Source organism: Phoca vitulina, unplaced genomic scaffold, assembly GCF_004348235.1.
Source record: "Phoca vitulina isolate PV1807 unplaced genomic scaffold, GSC_HSeal_1.0 scaffold36, whole genome shotgun sequence".
Lineage (NCBI taxonomy): Eukaryota > Metazoa > Chordata > Mammalia > Carnivora > Phocidae > Phoca > Phoca vitulina.
Genome location: NW_022589739.1, coordinates 9,383,617 through 9,404,402, shown reverse-complemented (window position 1 = coordinate 9,404,402; position 20,786 = coordinate 9,383,617). Strand labels below are relative to the sequence as shown.

The following is a 20,786-nucleotide window of genomic DNA, read 5'->3' as shown; positions in this document are numbered from 1 at the left end:
ATGGAAATATTTTAACCATAGTTTAAATGTTAATTTGGCTGTGAAACAATAGAACAGCAAAACAAAACCAAAAAAAATGTATTTTAAAAGACAAAAGCAATTAAAAATAAATTAAATAATTAAATTCTGGGAGGAAGAAAATTTAGATACAAAACGAACAAGCTTGATTTAATAGACACGTAGAAATTTGGCCCTGGCAAATGGAGAATCCACATTGAGCACACTTGAGCACAAGTGAATGGGACAGGAATAGGAGAGAATAGCATAATATTTTAAATGGTTGAAATCATTAAGGCATATTCTCTGAACTCAAGGCAGTAAAATTAGAAGACAAAAGTAGAGTTCTCTGCAAAATGTTTCTTTTCAGAATTTTTAATGCCCATTATTAATTTATACATAATGAAACTAACCAATTTCAAGTGTACAAGTTTTGTCACATGTATACAGTCATGTAACTACCACCAAAATAGTGATGTTAGACTATTTCTGTCACCCCCAGAGGTTTCCCAGTGCTCCTCCAGTCAGTCCCCTCCTCCCAGCCCCAGTCCCTCATTCCCACGGATCACTTTGTGTCACTGTAATTTGGCTTTTCCCAGAATTTCACATAAAGGGAATCATACAGTGTTGCCTTTTGTGTGTGGATCCTTTCACTCAGCATAACGCTTTTGCGATGTACTCGTGTTGTTTCTTTCATTAGTAGTTTTCCATTGGGTTGCTGAGTAGTATTCCATTGTATGAATATACCACACTTTGTCCATTCACCATGTGATGCTACATTTGGTTTTCTTTTGGGTTTGGGCTCACAACAAGTGCACACAAGTCTTTGGATGGATGTGTGATTTTATTTCACTTGGAGAAATAACCAGATGTGGGATTTCTGGGTCATTCGGCAAGTGTATGTGTAGCTTAGGAGAAACCACCAAACGGTTTTTCCAGAATGGTTTTAACATTTTGCATTTCCAGCAGAGCTCGTGAGAGTCAATTGTTCTGCATCCTGGGCAGTCATTCATATTGTCAGTCTTTCATTTTAGCTATTCTAGTGGGTGTGTAGCGGTATGTCACTATGGTTTAATGTAATTTTGACGAAGTGTCTGTTCAGATCTTTTGCCCATATTTTTGTTAGGTGGTTTCTCTGAGTTGTAGGAATTCTTTATGTATTCTGGATGTAAGTCCTTCATTGGTTGTACATTATACAAATATGATCCTTCAGCCTGTGGCTTACTTAATCTTTGCCTTTCTTAAGAATGAGTTTGAAGAGCAAAAGATTTTTAACATTAATGAAGTACAATATATCAGTTTTTTTTCTATTATGCTTTGTGCTTTTTATGTCCATCTAAGGAATCTAACCCAAAGTCAGACATTTACTCCTGTGCTTTCTTCTAGCACTTTCATAGTTTCAGTGCTTACATGATCCATTTTCATCACATTCTTTCCTATCATGTGAAGAAAGGTCATGCTTCTTTTGTTGTTGTTCTAAATAGATGTCCAACTATTCCAGTACTATTTGTTAAAAAGTGTAAATTTCTTCATTAAGTTATGTGGTCCCTTTACAGGAAATCACTTGACCATATAAACAAGGGTCTAATTCTGGCCTCTTTATCCTGTTTCATTCATTAGTATGTCTGTCCTTTTGCCAGCACCTCCTTGATTATTGATTACTGTGGTTTTATTCTGTGCCTCATAGTCGGGTAGTATTAAGTTTTTCAATTTTCCAAAACTTTTTTGGAAATTTTTCCAAAATTATTTTGATTATTCTGGGTTTTTTATATTTCCATTTACATTTTAGAATCAGTTTGTCAACATCTACAAAAGGTATTTTGGCTTTTGATTGGAATTGCATTGAATTTATAGATTACGGAAAAATTAGTATCCTAACAACTTTGAATCTCTTAATTTGTGAATGTGGAATATCTCTCCATTTGTTTATGTCCTATCTAATTTTTCTCAGCAGTGTTTTGTAGTTTTCATTGTACAGGTCTTGCACATAATATGTTAAATTTATCTGTGAGTATAAATGTAAATGTATTTTTGGAGCACCTGGGTGTCTTAGTCAGTTAAGCATCCGACTCTTCATTTTGGTTCAGGTCATGATCTCAGGGTTGTGGGATCGAGCCCTGCATCAGGCTCTGTGCTGAGTGTGGAGTCTGCTTAAGATTCTCTCTCTTCTTCTCCCTCTGCCCCTCCCCACTCATGTACTCTCTCTCTAAAAAAAAAAAAAAAAATTAAAAAACAGTAACAAAGATAAATAAATAAATGTATATGTATTTTTAAATTTCAGTTCTTAATTGTTTCATTTCTAGTATATAGAAATAATGTTGCTTTGTATTAACCTTGTTGACCTTGCTGAACTTGTTTACATAGTTTTTTATAGATTCCTAAAGATTTTCTCCATAAGCAATCATTGGATCTGCAAATAAAACAGTTTCACTTCTTCCCTTTTAATGTATATATCTTTCATTTCTGCCTTATTTCACTGGCTGGACCCTCTAGCGCAATGTCGAATAGAAGTGGTGAGAGCAGATGTCCTAGCCTCATTCCCTAATCTTAGGGGAGAACGTCTGTCATCATTAACTTTAATGTTAACTGTAGTTTTTTATAGGTGTCTTTTTAATAGAAGGAAGCCCACTTCTATTCCTAGTTTGCTGAGAGCATCTATCCTGAATGAGTATTGACTTTTTTCAAATGATTGTGTTTATCGATATGGTTTTTCCTTTATAGTATGTTGATATGATGGTTTACTTTGATTAATATTTTTAGACGTTAAGCCAAACTTGCATTCCCTAGATAAATCCCACTTGTTCAGGATATATCTCCTATTTAATCTATTGCTGGGTTTAATTTGCTAAAATGTTATTAAGGATAATTGTGTCTGTGTCCAGGAGGGTGCTAGTCTGTAGTTTTCTTAAAATATTTTTGTCCAGTTTTAGTATCAGGATATTGCCATCCTCATATAAGTTGGGAAATGTTCCCACCTCTTCTGTTCTCTGGAAGAGCTTATAAAGAATTGGCATTATTTCCTTCTTAAATGGGCTTGACTTTTCTTTGTGAGACGGTTTTTAACTATGACTTCAATTTATTTAGTGGATATAAAACAATTCAGATTATCTATTTTTTCTTTAGTATGGTGGTTTTTTGGCTTTCAAGTAATTTGCTCATTTTATCTAAGTTGTCAAATTTATTGGGATAAAAATGTTCATAATATTTCTTTATTATTATTTTAATGTCTATAATATCTGTGTGGATGTACTCAATTCCATTTTTTAATTTGGTAATTAATATTTCCTAATTTTTGTTCCTGATCAGTCTTTTTTTTTTTTTTAAGATTTTATTTATTTATTTGAGAGAGAGAGAGAAAATGAGATCATAAGCTAGAGGAAGAGGGACAAGTAGACTCCCTGCTGAGCAAGGAGCCTGAGGTGGGGCTCCATCCCAGAACCCTGGGATCATGACCTGAGCCCAAGGCAGCTGCTTAACCAACTGAGCCACCCAGGCACCCCCTTGATCAGTCTTATTAGGATGTTGGTTTCATTGATTTTCTGTAGGTGTTTCCATTTTTTATATTTCATTATTTTCTACTCATATTGATTATTTCCTTCCTTTTATCTATGTTATGTTTGATTTTCTCCTGTTTTTTGTGTTCCTAAGTTGAAGATTGGATCATTGTTTTGAAATGATACCTCTGTTTGAATGTAAGCATTTTTTAAAGATTTATTTATTTATTTGAGAGAGAGAGAGAGAAAGAGAGCAGGGGGAGGGGCAGAGGGAGAGTATCTTCAAGCAGACTCCCTGCTGAGCACAGAGCTTGATGTGGGGCTCAGTTTCATGACCCATGAGATTATGACCTGTGCTGAAACCAAGAGTCAGAGGCCCAACCAACGGAGGCACCCAGGCGCTCCAGAATGTAAACATTTACTGCTGTACATTTCCCTATATGCACTGTTTAGTCTGTGTCCTACAAATTTTGGTATGTTGTATTTTTGTTTTTATTCCATTCAAATTAATTTTTAATATCCCTTGTGGTTTTTCTTATTTGACCTGTGAGTAATTTAGAAAAGTATTGTTTAATTCCCAAATATTTGCAGATTTTCCAGATAACTATGATTGCATTGTAGTTTCATTTTAGTCTTATTTGGAACATACTTTGTATGATTTCAATCATCTTGAATTTAATAAGAATTTTTTTTTATGACCCAGAACATGGTTTCTCTTGGTGAATGTTTGGTGTATAATTGAAAAGAATATGTATTTTGTTGTTATTAGATGGAGTAATAATGGGTAAAGTAAGTGACAATTAGGTCAGGTTGGTTGATATTATTGCTCAGGTCTTTTATATCCTTACTTCTTTTCTGCTTGCTTCTTAAGTCAATTACTGATAGGGCAGTATTGAAATCTCCAACTCTACTTGTGGGTTTGCCTATTTCCCTTCTTTTTCTTTTTTTTTAAAGATTGTATTTATTTATTTGACAGAGAGAGACACAGCGAGACAGGGAACACAAGCAGGGGGAGTGGGAGAAGGAGAAGCAGACTCCCCGCGAAGCAGGGAGCCCGACGTGGGGCTTGATCCCGGGACTCTGGGATCATGACCTGAGCTGAAGGCAGACGCTTAACAACCGAGCCACCCAGGCGCCCCTGCCTATTTCCCTTCTTAATTCTATCAGATTGTTTAATGTATTTTGAATTTTTGTTGGTAGATGCATATACATTTAAGATTATGTCCTCTTGATGACTTGACCCTTCCTTCCTGGTACTATTCCTTGATTTGAAATCTTCTTTGATATTAACAGAGTCACTAAAACTTTCTTTTGATTAGTGTTTACATGGCCTAATTGTTTTTAATCTTTTTAACTTATCTCTGTCATGATATTTTAAGTGGGTTTTCTGTAGACAGCATATATACTTGGGTCTTGCTCTGTTATACCTATTATTTTTTTAGTTGATTACTCTATTGTTTGAAATATACATCTTTACAGTATTTTTTATTTAATTTATTTATTTGACACAGAGAGAGAGACAGCTAGAGAGGGAACACAAGCAGGGGGAGTGGGAGAGGGAGAAGCAGGCTCCTGGACAAGCAGGGAGCCCGATGTGGGGCTCAATCCCAGGACCCCGGGAACATGACCTGAGCCACCCAGGAGCCCCTCTTTACAGTATTTTATTTAATATTATTATTTCCTTTCTTCTGCTTACTTTGTTTTTATTTATTTTTTGTTTTCACTTATTTTTTTCTTCTGATTTCTTAGAATGGAAGCTGAGGTCATGACTTGAGATTTTTCTCCTGTGTAATATAGGCATTTTGGTGCTATAAATTTCCCCCTAAGTGCTGCTTTAGCTGCCTTTCACAAATTTTAATATGTCATGTTTTCATTTCAGTTTAGTTCAAAATACTTTCTAACTCCTCTTTTGATTTCTTCTTTGATCCATGGGTTATTTAGAAGTGTGATAGTTCAAAATATTTGGAGATTTTCTAGATATCTTTTTGTTACTGATTTCTAAATCATTTCCACTGCAGCCAGAAAATACACTTTGAATCTTCTCAAATTTAATTGAAACTTGTTTTATGGCCCAGAATATAGTCTTTCTTGTTTGGTGTTCTGGGTGCCCTTGGAAAGAATGTGTATTCTGCTGCTGTTTGGTAGAGTGCTTTTGTAATGCCACTGGTTACGCCGAGTCAGTTGACAGTGTTGTTCAAGTATTCAAACTTCTGACTATTACTTGTCTATCCTCACAGTTCTATCATCTTTTGCTTCATGTATTTTGAGAATGTGTTATCTGGTGCATAAGTATTTAGAATTGTTACGTGCTTTTGATGAATTGACCCCTTTACCATAATGAAATGATCCTCTTTGTCCTGGTTGTATTCATTGCTCTGACATATATTTTGTCTGATATTAATATAGCCACCCCAATTTTTTTATTAGTGTTAGTATGGCATATCTTTTTTTATTCTTTTACTTTTAATCTACTTATATCTTTATATTCAAAGTACATTTCTTATAGAGACCAGTTGAGTCTTGCTATTTTACTTAATCAATCTTTGCTTTTTATCTGGATGCTAAGATCATTTACATTTAATGTATTTGTGAAAATAGTTGGTTTAAATTTACCATCCTATTGTTTTCTATTTCTGTCAGATTTATCTCTTCTAATCTTATTCTCTTTCCCTTTTCTGTCTTCTTTTGGATTAATTTAATATTTTTATTTTTTTTCTAATATATACTGTATTCTTTTTTTAATTTAATTTAGTTTTATTATGTTATGTTAGTCACCATAAAACACATCATTAGTTTTTGATGTAGTGATCCATGATTCATTGTTTTTATATAATACCCAGTGCTTCATGCAGTACATTTAATATTTTTAAAGCATCCATTTTATCTTCTTTTTTGGCATATTAGCTATACATCTTTTAATATTTTAGTCATTTCTTTTGGGTTTATAGTGTACATCTTTAACATACACAGCCTAACTTAAAGTAATATTATATTATGTATGCTATTTACAGTACAAGAACTTTACAATTCTAGTTTCATATCTTTTCAACAAATAATCCCAATAAAATGATCATTTCTCCATTTCAGTATCAATTTTTCAATCCCAGAAAGGACTCTAAGTGGCCTTGCTTGGGTTCCATACTCATCCCTGAATAAACAACAATGGACATGGGCATGAATATTTTGCTAAGCCTGAATTCCTGCAGCAGCCCTTCTAGAACTTCATGGAATTGGAAAGGAGCTCACCGGAAGAACCTAAGAAGAGGAATGCAAAAGTGCACTAATTAGACAAAAACTAGAACTATCATAGACCACTACAGGCAAACATATCACATTACAGATTGGCAGGTGGAGAATTCACTCACACTTGCTATAAATTCCCAATATATTTTGCCGGCAATACTGAACTTGCCCATACAAAGCAGGAGCAAATGAAGCATTTCTTTATATGACATTTTCCTGCCCCTTGTCTCCCCCAGGGCACACAGCCACCGGTGACGCTGTGCATATCTGATTCCTGTCAAGCTGAAAAAGAAGCCAAACGCTCCACCACCCTTTTATATTTGACTTTTATCAGCACTCTGGAAAAATTTTTACAAACAATATAAATACTCCTGTGTAGGGCAGTTTCTCAACCTTGAAACTATTGACATTTTGAACCAGATAATTCGTTGCAGGGAGGGGCTGCCCTGTGCATTGTAGGATTTTAGCAGCATCCCTGGACTCTACCTGCTAGATGTCAGTAACACCTGCCTCCCCAGTTGTGACAATAAAAATTTCTCCAGATAGTGCCAAATGTCCCCCAGGAGAGCAACATTGCTCCTAATTGAGAACCACTGGTTTAAGGGAATGTTTGCAAACATCAAGATCTATAGGTTCTTGACCCCAAATCAACATCAGCTGGTGGGGAAAAAGCAGAATTAACATTAGGTGCTATCAACTCCTGTTCCATATCCCTGCAAGCCTATCTGTCCTTAAGGGACGGCGTCTGATGTTCCCCTACTACAAAAACAGCTCCCAGCACCTGGAAAAGAGCAGTGCTCAACCACCACAACCATAGCCAATGTTAAAAGAATAAGTGAATGAGTGGATGGATGGATGGATGGATGAAAAGAAGAATAGAAATTATTCACAGTGTTACTCTGGGGAAAGGAGTGATATAGAGGGTATATATACATAAGAAAAGAGGATTTTTACTGTTTCACTAAGAGTTTCTATTTGAGTTTTATCATTTTTACTTGCATGACTTAGAAAATTTTAATTTTTTTATTTTATTTTTAAAGCACTTGGAAATCAAATCAAACATTTTCTCTTTGGTAACTATCTTTAATTTTCTGGGTTTTGTTGTTTGTTTTTTTGGAAGTACAAATGTGGACTTCAGCCCTAGTTGACCTTTCGAATACTCTATCACCAAGTCTGAAGCTTAATTTTTTTTTTATTTTAACTCATGAGCAAAGAGCCATACTATGAGTATTTGTGAATGAGATTTATGTTGGGAAGAAAATGTACTTAAGACAAAAGTAACTGACTTGTCATATTCAGTTATGTGCACTGGGCTCGAGGGCAGGGTCTGGGGTACACATCTCGAACCCTATAGAGCTTGGGTAAGGGCAGGCCTTCCAGAATTTTATGCTGGGGAATTTGGTGATGATGAAGCTTCCTAGGCATGATTCTGGTCACTCCTGTTTTGCTTTGTCAAACTCAGATTTTCTGGGCAGAAGGAGAGAAGGGGGTGGTGAGCTAGGTGCAGTGAGCAGCCCCCTGAGGGAGGAACAGGTGTTTTGGCCTTTTTGCTTAAGGCAGGCAGGAGAAGTCAAACGGCAAAGGAATAGGGCAGGGAGTGTGGAAGGAAAAAGATAATTTGTGGGGACAGCTGTTGTTTCTCTTTCTCCTGTGCCACCAGCAGGAAGATGGGTCAGATCCTCCCTCTTCAGGGAGAGCAGACCTCCATCCTGCAATGGGAAGCCCAGCAGCATGAAACGGTCCAGTGCCTGCCCCAGGTGACACCCCAGCTCCTGTAGAATTCTGGTCTCTCCACCCCAGACAGAAAGGCCCAGCCTCCTGGGTCTCTTGAGATCTGGGCTCCAGGATCCAAGAGAGCCTGGCCTGCAAAGTGAGGTTATTTATTTACATGAGGCAAGCGATGCACGGAGATGCAGAGCAATCCATCTGCCTTAGCCACCAAACAGATTCCCTTCGCCTCATCCTCTTGCAGAAGCGATCAAGGTAGGGAGGTTGGGCGAGGTGACCTTCCAGAACTGAATCTTTGCTTCTAAAAATAGAAGCATCCTTGGAGAATCAAGGAGGACGGGAGGCTGTGGATGTTGAGGGCAAAACCCGGACTTCCCAGAGCATTGTCAGTATGAAACTGTATTAATTAGATGAAGGCTCCCAGCTCAATAACGTTAGGTATCACAGATATTGAAACTAAATGAACTGGCTCCCCCCCCCCCTTTCTGGTAACACTCTCCTTGGGCTAAAAAGGAGAAAGAAAACCATGTCTTCTGACCTATTTGAATGGCTGCACACTGCCTGAGGAGATGTCTTCCCCAGCAGAGGGAAACAGGCTCCTTAGGGACACACCAAGAGAAGGCCAGAGCTGCAGTTAAGTGGAGCCCCTGAGGCCAGCAGCAGGGGGTCACCACCCATCTCCCTGGGTGGAGCCCGCGCAGGGCTCTGTGTGAGGCTGGGCAGGGCCGGGTGAGTGTCTGCGTGTGTCCACGACTGTGGATGGTGTGTGTGGGTCTGCAGGGCCCTTGTCTAGAGCCAGATGGTAGGGACTAGGTATTTCAGGATCCAGCGGCGCTGTGTGTTGGTCTGCACACGTAGTGTGTGACCAGGTTGTGTGCAGTGCTCTGGCGGGTGAAGGGTTGTGTCTGTGTGTGTCTGTGTGTGTGTGCATGCACATGTGTGTGTTTTGGGACGAGGTGTCTGCTGGAGTGTACAGAAGTATTATGGCCATCCTGGGGGTGCTGTGTCGGGGAGTGTGTAGGGCTGTAAGGGAAGGAGGCATAGGGATAGTGACTATTTGGAGGACTTTGTGGGCTGATGTAGAGCCTGTGGGAAAAACTCTGGGGGGAAACTCCATAGAAGTGGGGACCTGCTTGAGAGGCCGCAGGAGGCTGCTCAGGGCTGTGTGCAGAGCGTGTCTGGGCTGCTGGTGGGGCTGTGCCGTCCTACAGAGCCCCTCTTCAGGCAGCTTTGTCCTGGGGGCCCTGGGGGATTGTGGTGGCACTATGAATGGAGCCACATGGGGGACTCTGGGAAATAGTTAAGGCTCTGGGGGTGCATTCAGGGCTGTGGGGACCTGTGTGAGGCTGCGGAGGGCTGGATAGAGGGTGGTAGAGGTCCTGCGTGGCCTCCACAGCCTTGCCATCTGAGTGTGGGCTGTACTTCCTTAGGGGCAGGGGCCCCCAAAGTCCAGGCATCTGTTCTTCTCCGTGTGACTGACATGAAGGGAGAGACAGCAGGGACTCACAAGAGGAGCAAAAGGAGAAGTGCGTCCCTTCTAGAGCTGCCCTGCAGCTGATCCTTATGCACACTGGGCTCAGACACTTTCTAATGCGTCCCTTTGTGCTTTCTCCACAGGACAATGTGGATCTTGGAGAGTTGATGTTTTCCCTCTGCTATCTTCCAACTGCTGGCAGGCTGACCATTACCATTATAAAAGCAAGGAATTTAAAGGCAATGGACATAACAGGAGCATCAGGTGAGACATTCTCAAATTCAGACTTCTTCATAGAGTTCTAATATAGTACTTTCATGAAGTCTTCAGTAGAGTAATTAGGCACATGGGACCAAACTGCCTAGGTTTAATCCAGTGCTAGACCTCCTGGCTGTGTGACCCTGGGCAAGTCCCTTAACCTCTCTGCACTTTGGATTCCCCATCTGTAAGATGAGGGTAATAATAGTATCTGGCTCCTTGGGTTGTTGTAAGTTTAAATGAGTTAATGCCTATGAAATAAGAATAGTACCTGGCACATACTAAATGCTACCTAATGTGAATAATCATTATTATTCTCTCTTAGGTCTTCTTCATTGAATAATCATTATTGTTCTCTCTTAGGTCTTCTCACCATAATTGTGAATTTGTCCTACAGTTTATACACGCTGATACAGTTTATCTAACTGAGTCCTCAGATATAAGCAATCACCATCTCGGGCCTATGGAAGACTGAAAAACAATCTTATATCCTCATAAAAAGCCCATCAGTGAACTATGCAGTTTGGTATTGCCAGTGAATCAAGCATGTACACTTAAATTCTAAACCGTAACAAAAAACGCCCCGATACGCAGTTCCTACTATACAACCTCTGCTTAAGACACCCAGTCCGCTGGCTATTGATCACAGAAATCAAAGGACACCGGATGCAATAGAGCCTGCTTACTGTCCTCCAGTATTTTTCTAAGAAAAAAAGATGTGGCCCCTTCTGGTCCTCTGAGTCCCTCCTGGACAGTGTACGGGGAGTCAGTGGTTGTGCAGGTGAGGAGAGAGGGAACTCCCCACTGAGCAGAAGGAGAGTGAGGGGGAACCAGAAAAGTCCCACTGGAAGCAGGGACCAGCCTTGTCTCCTGTCCCCTCTGCTAGTGTTACACCACAAGCAAGCCCTTGGGCTTTCTTTCCCTGCCACACTGCTGCAGGCAGCTCTCCCCAGGGTTCTCCCTGTCATCCAGGTGTTCTGCCTGTCCCTTTCCTAAAGACCTGAGGTTTAGGAAGATTCTCTGGGGCGGCTCAGAGTTCGGGGCCTGTGGCCTGTTTCCCCTGCCTTGGAATTACCTTTGTGCCTCTCCCTGTTGAAGCCAGGCAGGTCTTGAATCTAGCTGGAATATTTTCTAATTCAATAACAGATGTTTTCACACCCTTTTTAAATTCCACACACTTTGAGGAGACAGAGTGCTGTGCTTCTTCTTGAATGAATGTCTTAATTATCCTAACTCTCGTCGCTGCCCAGGCATCGTATTAATTAAAATCCTCAAACTCCAGGCCACAGGCAGGTAAGGGAGTTCTGCCTCCCATTGTCTGTGGAACCCCATCGTGATGAAACTGCCTCCTGAACCCACATTTATCCTCACATTCCCCCCGCTTCTCCTGCTTGTACAGATCCCTACGTAAAAGTGTCGCTGATGTGTGATGGCAGACGACTGAAGAAGAGAAAAACATCCACCAAGAGGAACACTCTGAACCCTGTTTACAATGAAGCCATAGTCTTTGATGTCCCTCCCGAGAACATTGACCAAATCCACTTGTCCATAGCTGTCATGGACTACGACCGGTGAGAAGCCTGGAGCTCTCTCTCTCTCTCTCTCTCTCTCTCTCTCTCTCTCTCTCTCTCTCTCTCTCGGGGCAGGTTGGCCATGCCTGGGGCAGGGAGGGCAGAGGAGGTGCGCGGCCACACATGCTCAGCTGACGGCCCAGGCTGTGGGAAACGAGTCAGGGGAGCCCCCGAGGGAAAGCTGACTGACAGGAGTCGGCATTTTCCACACCATGCTGTAGAGTCCTATTACCCAAGTGCTTCTTTACTCTCCCCCTTTTCATTTCTTTCTCCTTCCCCATCCTCCCCATCCTCCCCACCTCCTCCCCTCTCCATCCCTGCACACTCCCTGGAATCTCAGCCTGGGAAACCGGGGCCCTGCAGGTCTTAATCTTCTCCCACGCAATCCTGCCTGGCCTTTGTGGGAAGATCCCACTCAAAATAGCAGAGTGATTCCTTTAGCCACACCACCAACATTTCTAAATACATAACTCTGTTATTTTTTTCCCTTCTCCCAATGTGTTTAATAAAGATCATTTCCATCCACTTAAGTCTGAAAGCAAACAGAAATGTTCTCTTGAAAATGCTAGAATCAGTATGGATGACAGGGTACATTAAAATGTATAAGATGCTCGACTTTCTAATTAATACAGCACAGAAGAGATATTTATAGCTTGCATTGTGGCCAATTGTGTATTTAAAGGACAGATTTGAAAAACAGTCATTTTAATATGCAAAGGAAGTACCAACAGGGAATTAGACATGTTAAACCAGTCATTAGACTGAAATGCAAAGTCTCTTTTTAATTGGAAACTTCCCATGTGGTCTGGGCACAATTATATAAAAAAAAAATCATTCTGACTTCGAGTATAATCTTACAAATATTATTTGTAGCTAAGAATTTTCCCACATACCCCTGAAATGTCAGTAGGGCAGCTTCAGCACCCCGAACACTCTTTCTAGCAGATGCCTAGGTCAAGCAGAACCGTCTTCCAGCCCCAGGAACACATGGCTTAGCTCAGCGGCCCATGGGTGTGACAGCCCACGTCAGGCAATAGACCTTATCCTGTCTTCTCCGCAGGAAACACAACACCAATGGTGTCAGCCCACAGGAGGGGCCGTTGCCCACCAACCGTGGAAAGCTAGGCCAGCTTTTTTCAAGCGATTGCCAAGTTTCCCGCATCAACAAATCTGATTATATGAGCTCTGCTTCAATTCAATTCTCAGTAAACTCATGAATCTGCCTGGAAAAATCCATGGCAGAATTCATGGGGCTTCTGCATGCAACTGATTTTAATGAGCATAGCCTTGAATATCCTTCACACTCCCCCACCCATGTCTCGCCCTTATTCCCTACATACAAATAGGAGAAAAACCAGTCATCTTTGCAGGAAGGAAAAAGAAAGCCCATGAGTTTAGATCCCAAAGAGTTAAAGGATGGGTCATATCATCACTGATATGAGGAATTCTTAATCTCAGGAAACAAACTGAGGGTTGCTGGAGTGGGGGGTGGGGTGGGAGGGATGGGGTGACTGGGTGATACACACTGGGGAGGGTATGTGCTCTGGTAAGCACTGTGAATTGTGCAAGACTGTTGAATCTCAGATCTGTACCTCTGAAACAAATAATGCAATATATGTTAAGAAAAAAAAAAGAGAAGAAGATAGCAGGAGGGGAAGAATGAAGGGGGGGAAGTCGGAGGGGGAGACGAACCATGAGAGACGATGGACTCTGAAAAACAAACTGAGGGTTCTAGAGGGGAGGGGGGTGGGAGGATGGGTTAGCCTGGTGATGGGTATTAAAGAGGGCACGTTCTGCATGGAGCACTGGGTGTTATGCACAAACAATGAGTCATGGAACACTACATCTAAAACTAATGATGTAACATATGGTGATTAACATAACAATAAAAATTAAAAACAAAAAAGGTTGGGTCATATCATTCTAGTTATGCAGATGACATCTAACCAAAAACTACTGAGGGGGAAGAATTGTCCCAAGGTAGGGACGTACCCAGGGAAAATTTCAGAAATATTAGCCCTGAAGTTACAGGAGCTAAGTATCTTTCTATAGGAGGGAAATCAAGTCAGGTCAAAGAAGCAAAGATGGGCTTGGAAGGAAGGAGGGGAGAGCATCAGGATGCATGTTCTCTGAAGAGAGGTATTGCGAGGAGACCCAGGAGCTGTCTCCACCCTGCCCCCTTTGTAAGCTCCAGACCACGGCTGCCCTACATGGCGCATCTCTCTTACCCATACTTGGTTGCCTCGTATGGGAATTTGAGCAGCCATAATGCAAGGAACTCCTTTCAGATGGCCTCCTTTTCATTATATGGACTTGAAGACCTGGAGGTCAACCTAGTTCTAGAACCAGAGTTGTCATCCTTAGCATGCATCAGAAACAAGCTAAGCCATGCCAGTGTTACAAAAGCCAAGGTGTGTGACGGCCACACTCCACTCTTCCTTTCTGTGCCCCCAAGTACAATATTGGATCCCAAGTTCTATTAGCTGTTAAGCTTGTCCTGTAGTTTAAATGAGGGAAGGAGAAGAACCACTCTTGCCCTCATTCCTACTAGTTTAATTGAGTAGTTGTTGCTCTTACATACCAAAATTTTAAGAAAAAATTATTGTGGGCCATTTTCACAGTGTAGGTCATAATGAGATCATCGGCGTGTGTCAAGTAGGCAACGAAGCTGAGAGGCTGGGCAGAGACCACTGGAGTGAAATGTTGTCGTATCCTCGGAAGCCCATCGCACACTGGCATTCCCTGGTGGAGGTAAGACCCTACTCCCACATGTTGCACTTTGTGGAAAAATAAATGCTTTGCTGTTGAAAGGCAGGAGCCACCAAAAGTGTGAGTATACCAGGGTCTGTGGTCACCAATGGGTTTCTCTGGTTGCCCTTCCTGGAGCTGTTGGAAATTGTGTTCAATCTAAGGTTGAGTCTATGCACCCCACCTGTCTGGTAGATTTTGAACATTGATCATTCATCCCTCACTTTGTTTCTCTTCAAAAATGATAGAGATTCTCTGATTCCATGCTATGGCTTTGGGTTGATATTTGGAAGGTATCTGCAAGATCTGGATGAATGTGGAGTTTCAGGTTGCCATATGGTGACTTATGTGTGGCATCAGAAAGAGTTCGAGACTGGGAGAGAGGAGGCCCGGATTCCAGGACTGGCTCTAGCATTAACCTGTGATCCTGGACAAGCTAGTTAGTATCAGATTCAGTTACATGTGATAAAACAACAACAACAACAACAAATGCAATAGAAATTTGTATCTCTCTTACATAAAAAAAAGGTCCAGAAGGAGGCAGTCCAGGGTGTTATAGTGGCTCTGTGATCAATAGAGACCTAGACTTCTGTCTTTCTGCTTCACTGTCCCAGTATGGGTGTGTTTTGTTTTGAGGCCTCATTGAATAACATGGCTGCTAAGCTCCAACCATCACATATCTTCCAGGTCACAGAAAGGTGGAAAGAGACAAAAACTAAAAGCACACATACTCTCTTTTAAAGGATTTTCCTTGATGTGTCATGCAACACATCACCCTATGTTTAACTTAGTCACAGAATAGCCATATGGACACATGTGGGAAATGTATTCTTTTGTTGGGTGGAAATATGCCCAACTGAAAACCAGGGTTCTATGTGCAAGGAAGAAGAAAGGAGTGAATACTTGCACACAGTGAGCCATCATTCTGCCTCACACCTTCATTCATTCACTCACCACCCCCCTACCCCATCACTTCTCATTTATGCTTCCCCCATCCATCTTTGTCCATTGACTCACTCTCTTATTTATTTACTCTAACTCATTCTCTCAAAAACAAATTGCATTCACCAGGTAACATTTGTGAGAGTCAAATGCCATATTAGATAAAGAAAGTAGATGGGAATAGGAAACCTTCCCCCGCAGAGCTTATAGACCACAAGAGAAACAGAAGAAGGCATCTAACTAATCATTAGAATGCACAGTCATGAGCTTTAACATCCACATCAGGTGCTACTGGAGCACAAAGGAGGGAGTGAGATTGTCTATGAAGCATTCTCCCTCCTGCTCTTGGTAAGTGAAGGGAAGGGAAGGGAGCCCCTGGGAACGGGACTCCCCAAGGAGCATGGGTTCCAGGAAGAGAACTTTGCTGTCATTCTCCCAGCGCAAGCAGCCCTGCCCCGTGCAAAGCCATCCTGAGAGGCCAAGACAAGAGCCTCGTCAGTGTGGGATCTGCCGCCACTGAGAGTCCAGAGAGTCAAGCTGAAGCAGACATGCCGGGCAGCTGTGCAGAGGCAGTGGGCCCGGGGAGGAAGGGACAGTCTCCCTTTGTTGGAGGTGGTGCCAGGAGGAGAAGAGCAGTGCAGGCCTTGTGGACTGATTCTAAGCTTCAGGGCCGTTGGGTGTATTCGAGCAGCGCCTAGGGCCCCCTAATTTACAGATCCCTGCAGACACCTCTGCCCCTGGGCCATCGAAGCTAGGACTCTTTCTCTCCTGGACTCAAAATTAATCCCTAAGGGAGACCCACAGTCCCCGTGAACCCCCTGAGAAGTAGCTGGGAGACGGATGCTGACCCAGCTGCCCTCGCTTCTTCAGCTCCTGGTAGAGCTCTCAGAGGAGTCCGTGTGGGGCTCCTGATCCCGCCTGCGCCAGCCAGTAAGAGTGGCCATCAGAGCAGTTATAATAGGCTTTTTGCACACTTCCGAGTCACTGCGGACTTTAATTCTTGCTTGTAATCTGGAGTGTCCCAGAGCTCTGCGCTTCTCAGGACACAGGATGGGGGAAGGGGTGAGGTTTAGGGGTATGGTGTGGGGCTGAGGCAGCACCCAGTTCGGTGCACAGGCAGCGCCTTCTCGACGCCCTTGCTAGGGAGGAAGGACAGGTGGTGCCTTTTCCCAGGAGGGACACTGGGCCCCGAGTGGCAGGGTACGCACGGTACCCAATGGGAAGTGTAAAAAGCATGCCTTGGAAGCTGCCTTCGTGGGAGGAAAAAGCGCTGTCTGACTTTGCAAACCTAGGAGATAATCCCTAAACCCTGAGCACTTGGCTTTTTGCAAATGTGTGTGTAACAGCGGTGTGAGTGAGAAATCCATGCTTTTGGGGTTAAACCACCGAAACTTGGGAGTTGTCTGTCGCAGCAGCTGGAATGACTGGCTAGCATGATGGGGGTTTCTCAACTGCTGCAGCGGAACCCCCTCCTGCCCGCGCACCTGTGGGAGGGGCTGGCGAGGGTCTCTCTGCCCTGCGGCGTCCTGTCTCTTCGAAGTACGTGCCCAGGACTCCACATCCATCCTGAGAGCGGAAGCCATACTTTCCATCTTAAAAATAAACGTGCAGCTAGCAGCTGAAAAACAAACTGAGGGTTCTAGAGGGGAGGGGGTTGGGAGGATGGGTTAGCCTGGTGATGGGTATTGAGGAGGGCACGTTCTGCATGGAGCACTGGGTGTTATGCACAAACAATGAATCATGGAACACTATATCTAAAACTAATGATGTAACGTATGGGGATTAACATAACAATAAAAAAATTAAAAAAAAAAAAAACGTGCAGCTAGCAGAATTGGGGCCCAAGTACCAGAGGAGATGAAAAGCAGGACGGGAGAGGTCACCGCGCTTTGCGGACGGCTGTGAGGACAGAGGCGACAGAGCAGAGCCCATGGGTGGAGGCACTCACTTGGATGGAGCTACATTGGTATCCCTGTGCTGCCCCTCACAAGTTGTGTGCTTTTCCCTGTCTGAATCTCAGTTTTCTCATCTGCGGAGTGGCCATAACAGTGTCTGTCTCCCAAGGGTGGTTGTGAGGAGTAAACGGTCTGATGGATAGATGGGGAGCACAGTGGCAGGCGCACAAGAAAGGTTCTGCGTCATGGTCATGATTGTGTATGTCCCACATTGGGAAGGACTGCCATGTGTCCTCATGGGACTCTCATCCACAATGTTTGTCATAGAGGATAAAAGGGAGGTTGGAAGTTGGATGGCTCCCCTGTATTCCGGGGAGCCATCACCTCAGAATGGGGGAAGGGGTCATTTGAGGCATGACTGGACGTAGATGCACGTACTTAAGTTCTGTTTCTTCTCCTCTCTTCTTATACTCTCTACGAACTTTTAAATGTTCTGTGTGAAGACAAAAACAGCAGTTAAGTCCCAGTTCTGTGTGTGTGCGTGTGTACATAAGCATGTGTGTATGAATGAATGAGAGAAAGGGAAGAGGAAGAATATGGGGTAGTCAGGATTTAGTATAAAGGGAGGCTGACCTGGCAGAAGCTCCTCACTGCTGGGGGCTGAGGGACCAGGTTAGGACTGAACCCTGAGCCCCGCAGAGATCTGGCAGCCGACTCCAGGCTGCATCCAACACACCCTGACCTTGCCAGGGCAGGTGACAGATGGAGTCTTCAAAGCCAATGAGTTCAAAAATCCATTTCTCTCGCAGGTTTCTGGATGGCTTCACTGCACACTCAAAGGTCAGCCGGTACAGTTCCCATTACTCTCCATGATGTCAAAGCCTGGGGAAGCTGTGCAGACTCCCCCAGAGCTGGCTGCCTGGGACCTGGGGACAGGAGCAGCCCCTCCATGGGGCCTCAGGAGGTGACGGAGCTCTTGGAGCTCCCACCACAGCCCCCTGTTTGGTATATCCCAGAGAAGATGGTGTTGGCCTGGCCACAGCCCAGCACCTTTTCCACCCTCCTGCATGTGGAGCTGGCCTCCATCATGAACCCCAGCAAGAGTAATAAAAATAGCTCCAGGTCTTCATGGCTTCCCACTGTAGTGCCGCATAACCTCTGCATTAACAAGTAGTGACCTGGTCTCGTGGGAAGACCAGACACAGACACTATTTGGCTAAATAAAATTTTACTTTTCTAAAAGAGTGAAGACAGAATATCCAATCAGAATATATAGTGAGGATCAGCAACATTATCCTGACTGGCAGAGGTACAAGATTCTAAACCCCAAAGTCCTACTCAAGTTGTGCTTAGGTGTGGATAAGTCTCCTCTCTCCAAGCTCAGCCTTTCATGCATATATGTATATGAGGCTAACGGGGTTCTGCCCCCAGCTGGTCTGCTGGTCTACAGGGCCACCTCACAGAGCCCAGTGCCCCCTGCAACTCAGTTATGCAATCCCTATGCAACTGAGGGACCCCAGTCACTGAGGGACAGGTGTGATATAGTACACCTGTCTGGCGTGAGCAGAGTACTCATCTACCACCCTCTGGAGCCTCCTTAAAGGTGTAAACTTACAGCTGTAGAACTAAAGCAAACATCAGTTACCCAGACTCCCCTGGGAGTTACATGAGCAGGCCCTTGAAAGCAGCTCTGGATAGAATCCATCAAGTGCCCAGCAGAGCCTGCCTGGAGTCTTCGAGGTACACACATTCCCGGGAGAAGCCATTTGATTGCCCTGGTTGGGTCTCCCCTGGCCCAATTTGCTGTAGGTCAGAGGTCTTAGCAAATGTGAGCCCGTGCTCACTCCCGCGTCCTGAGAAGGGCCCAGGCAGGATGGGGAGATTGATGCAGGGGAACCCCACTGCTACCCAGATTGTGCAGTGAGCGAGTCAGGGGCTCTAGCACTTTGGGCAAATTGTTATTTATAAAAAATTGAGGAAACAGGAGTGATCCTCCCGAAAGGGGAGGGGTTGGCTGGAAAGAACCAAGCAGGAGATCAGGTTCCTATCAAAGGAGTTTGGGTCTGTGGCAAGGCTTGGGTCCAGTGAGGACTAGACTAGCAGAGAAGGAAACTGAGACTGGTTGTGGGGGCGGGATGGGGGGTGGATCGTGGACTGAGGGACAGGACAGGGAGAGCCCCGGAAAGTGCTGCCACTCAGAAGCAGGAGGGACCTGAGCTGCCTATAGCACCCCTCTCGCAGGTCTTTGGAAATACCGTGAATCCAGTTCTGGTAAGTAGGGAATGAACTGAGGCTGGCAATCACATGCTTTGCCCTCTGAAGGGGTGGCTCAAGAACTGGGTCCATGAGCTGAGCATAAGCCTAATGAGTGTGTCAGGGGGTAGTAATGGAGGAGATGAGGAGTCGGTACCTGAAGGACCATGTGCTAGCACCTTCTCTTCCCCATGTTGTGACATCCCCCCTCCCCCCATACATAATCCAACAGAAGGCTCCTCAGTGTCTCAGAGAACAAGATGCTTGTTCTGGATGGGAATTGAGAGAACAAGAAGCATTGAAAGTACATTAAAATAGTGTAAGAAAATGTTAATTTCTTTATTCTCTAAAATGAATACCATCCTGGTAAGGGAAAAAACATAAACTTGATCTTGCCCATTAATGTTTCTGGTCTTTTCTAGATTATTTCAGTCTCTCTGGGTTAAATATTCAGTCAAATATCATGTTCACATTCTCTGCCAGAGTGATTTCCCTTCTTCCTGGGGGCCTCTTCTCCTTCCTCCTTCCCAAGCTGGTGTCCAGGTGTAGGGAAGCCCAGTGGCAGGGGCGGACTGTGTGCTTTCATCTCACTGGGGACATTGTCCTTCTTGTCTTTGGCCATCAGACGCCACTGTCACTGCCCGTGCTGAGGATCTCTGCTCATGGAACTTGCGACCTGTCCTCACAGTACAAGCCAGGCACGATTGCTGCTTGGGAGTTTGGCCCCTTCAAGGCTGACCAGACCCGAATTGGGCTCTTGCCAGCCCTACAGATCTCTGAGGTCTGACCACACATCTCACTTGTGATGCCCAGCCTAGGAAGCCTGGGAAGTCTTTGCAGCCCTTGGTATGGGGTCACTTCCCCACTTGCTGGACCTCCCTTGAGCCCTGTCAGCCAACAGTCACCTCCTTTCCACACCCTCCAAACACTGGGGCCACATCTGCCTTCAGCTTCCTCCTCAATCCACCTAAAACTTGAGATTTTGGGCCTGAGGTCAGGACCTCACCTGAGAGCCACTCTTCCCCTCTCCCTATCTCTTCTGCCAAAGGCTCTCCACTTCCTCCTCCCAGCTGGTGGAAACTTCTGTAACTGAACGAATGTGAGTTTGCTCCTTGGTGAGTTACAGGTGGAGACTACACCCCGGGGAGTTGTCACGTGAAGGAAACTTCATTTGCAGCAAATA

At 43.8% G+C, this 20,786-nt stretch overlaps 1 protein-coding gene across 2 annotated transcripts in view; it reads left to right on the top strand.

Moving 5' to 3' along the window:
- SYT9 (synaptotagmin 9) overlaps positions 1–20,786 on the top strand; it is a 195,936-nt gene that overhangs the window by 132,772 nt on the left and 42,378 nt on the right. For both annotated transcript variants that reach the window (XM_032426909.1, XM_032426910.1), the window contains exons 4-6: positions 10,080–10,200; positions 11,594–11,765; positions 14,387–14,516. In XM_032426909.1, the coding sequence (XP_032282800.1) occupies positions 10,080–10,200; positions 11,594–11,765; positions 14,387–14,516 (423 nt within the window). The remainder of the gene's footprint in view (positions 1–10,079; positions 10,201–11,593; positions 11,766–14,386; positions 14,517–20,786) is intronic.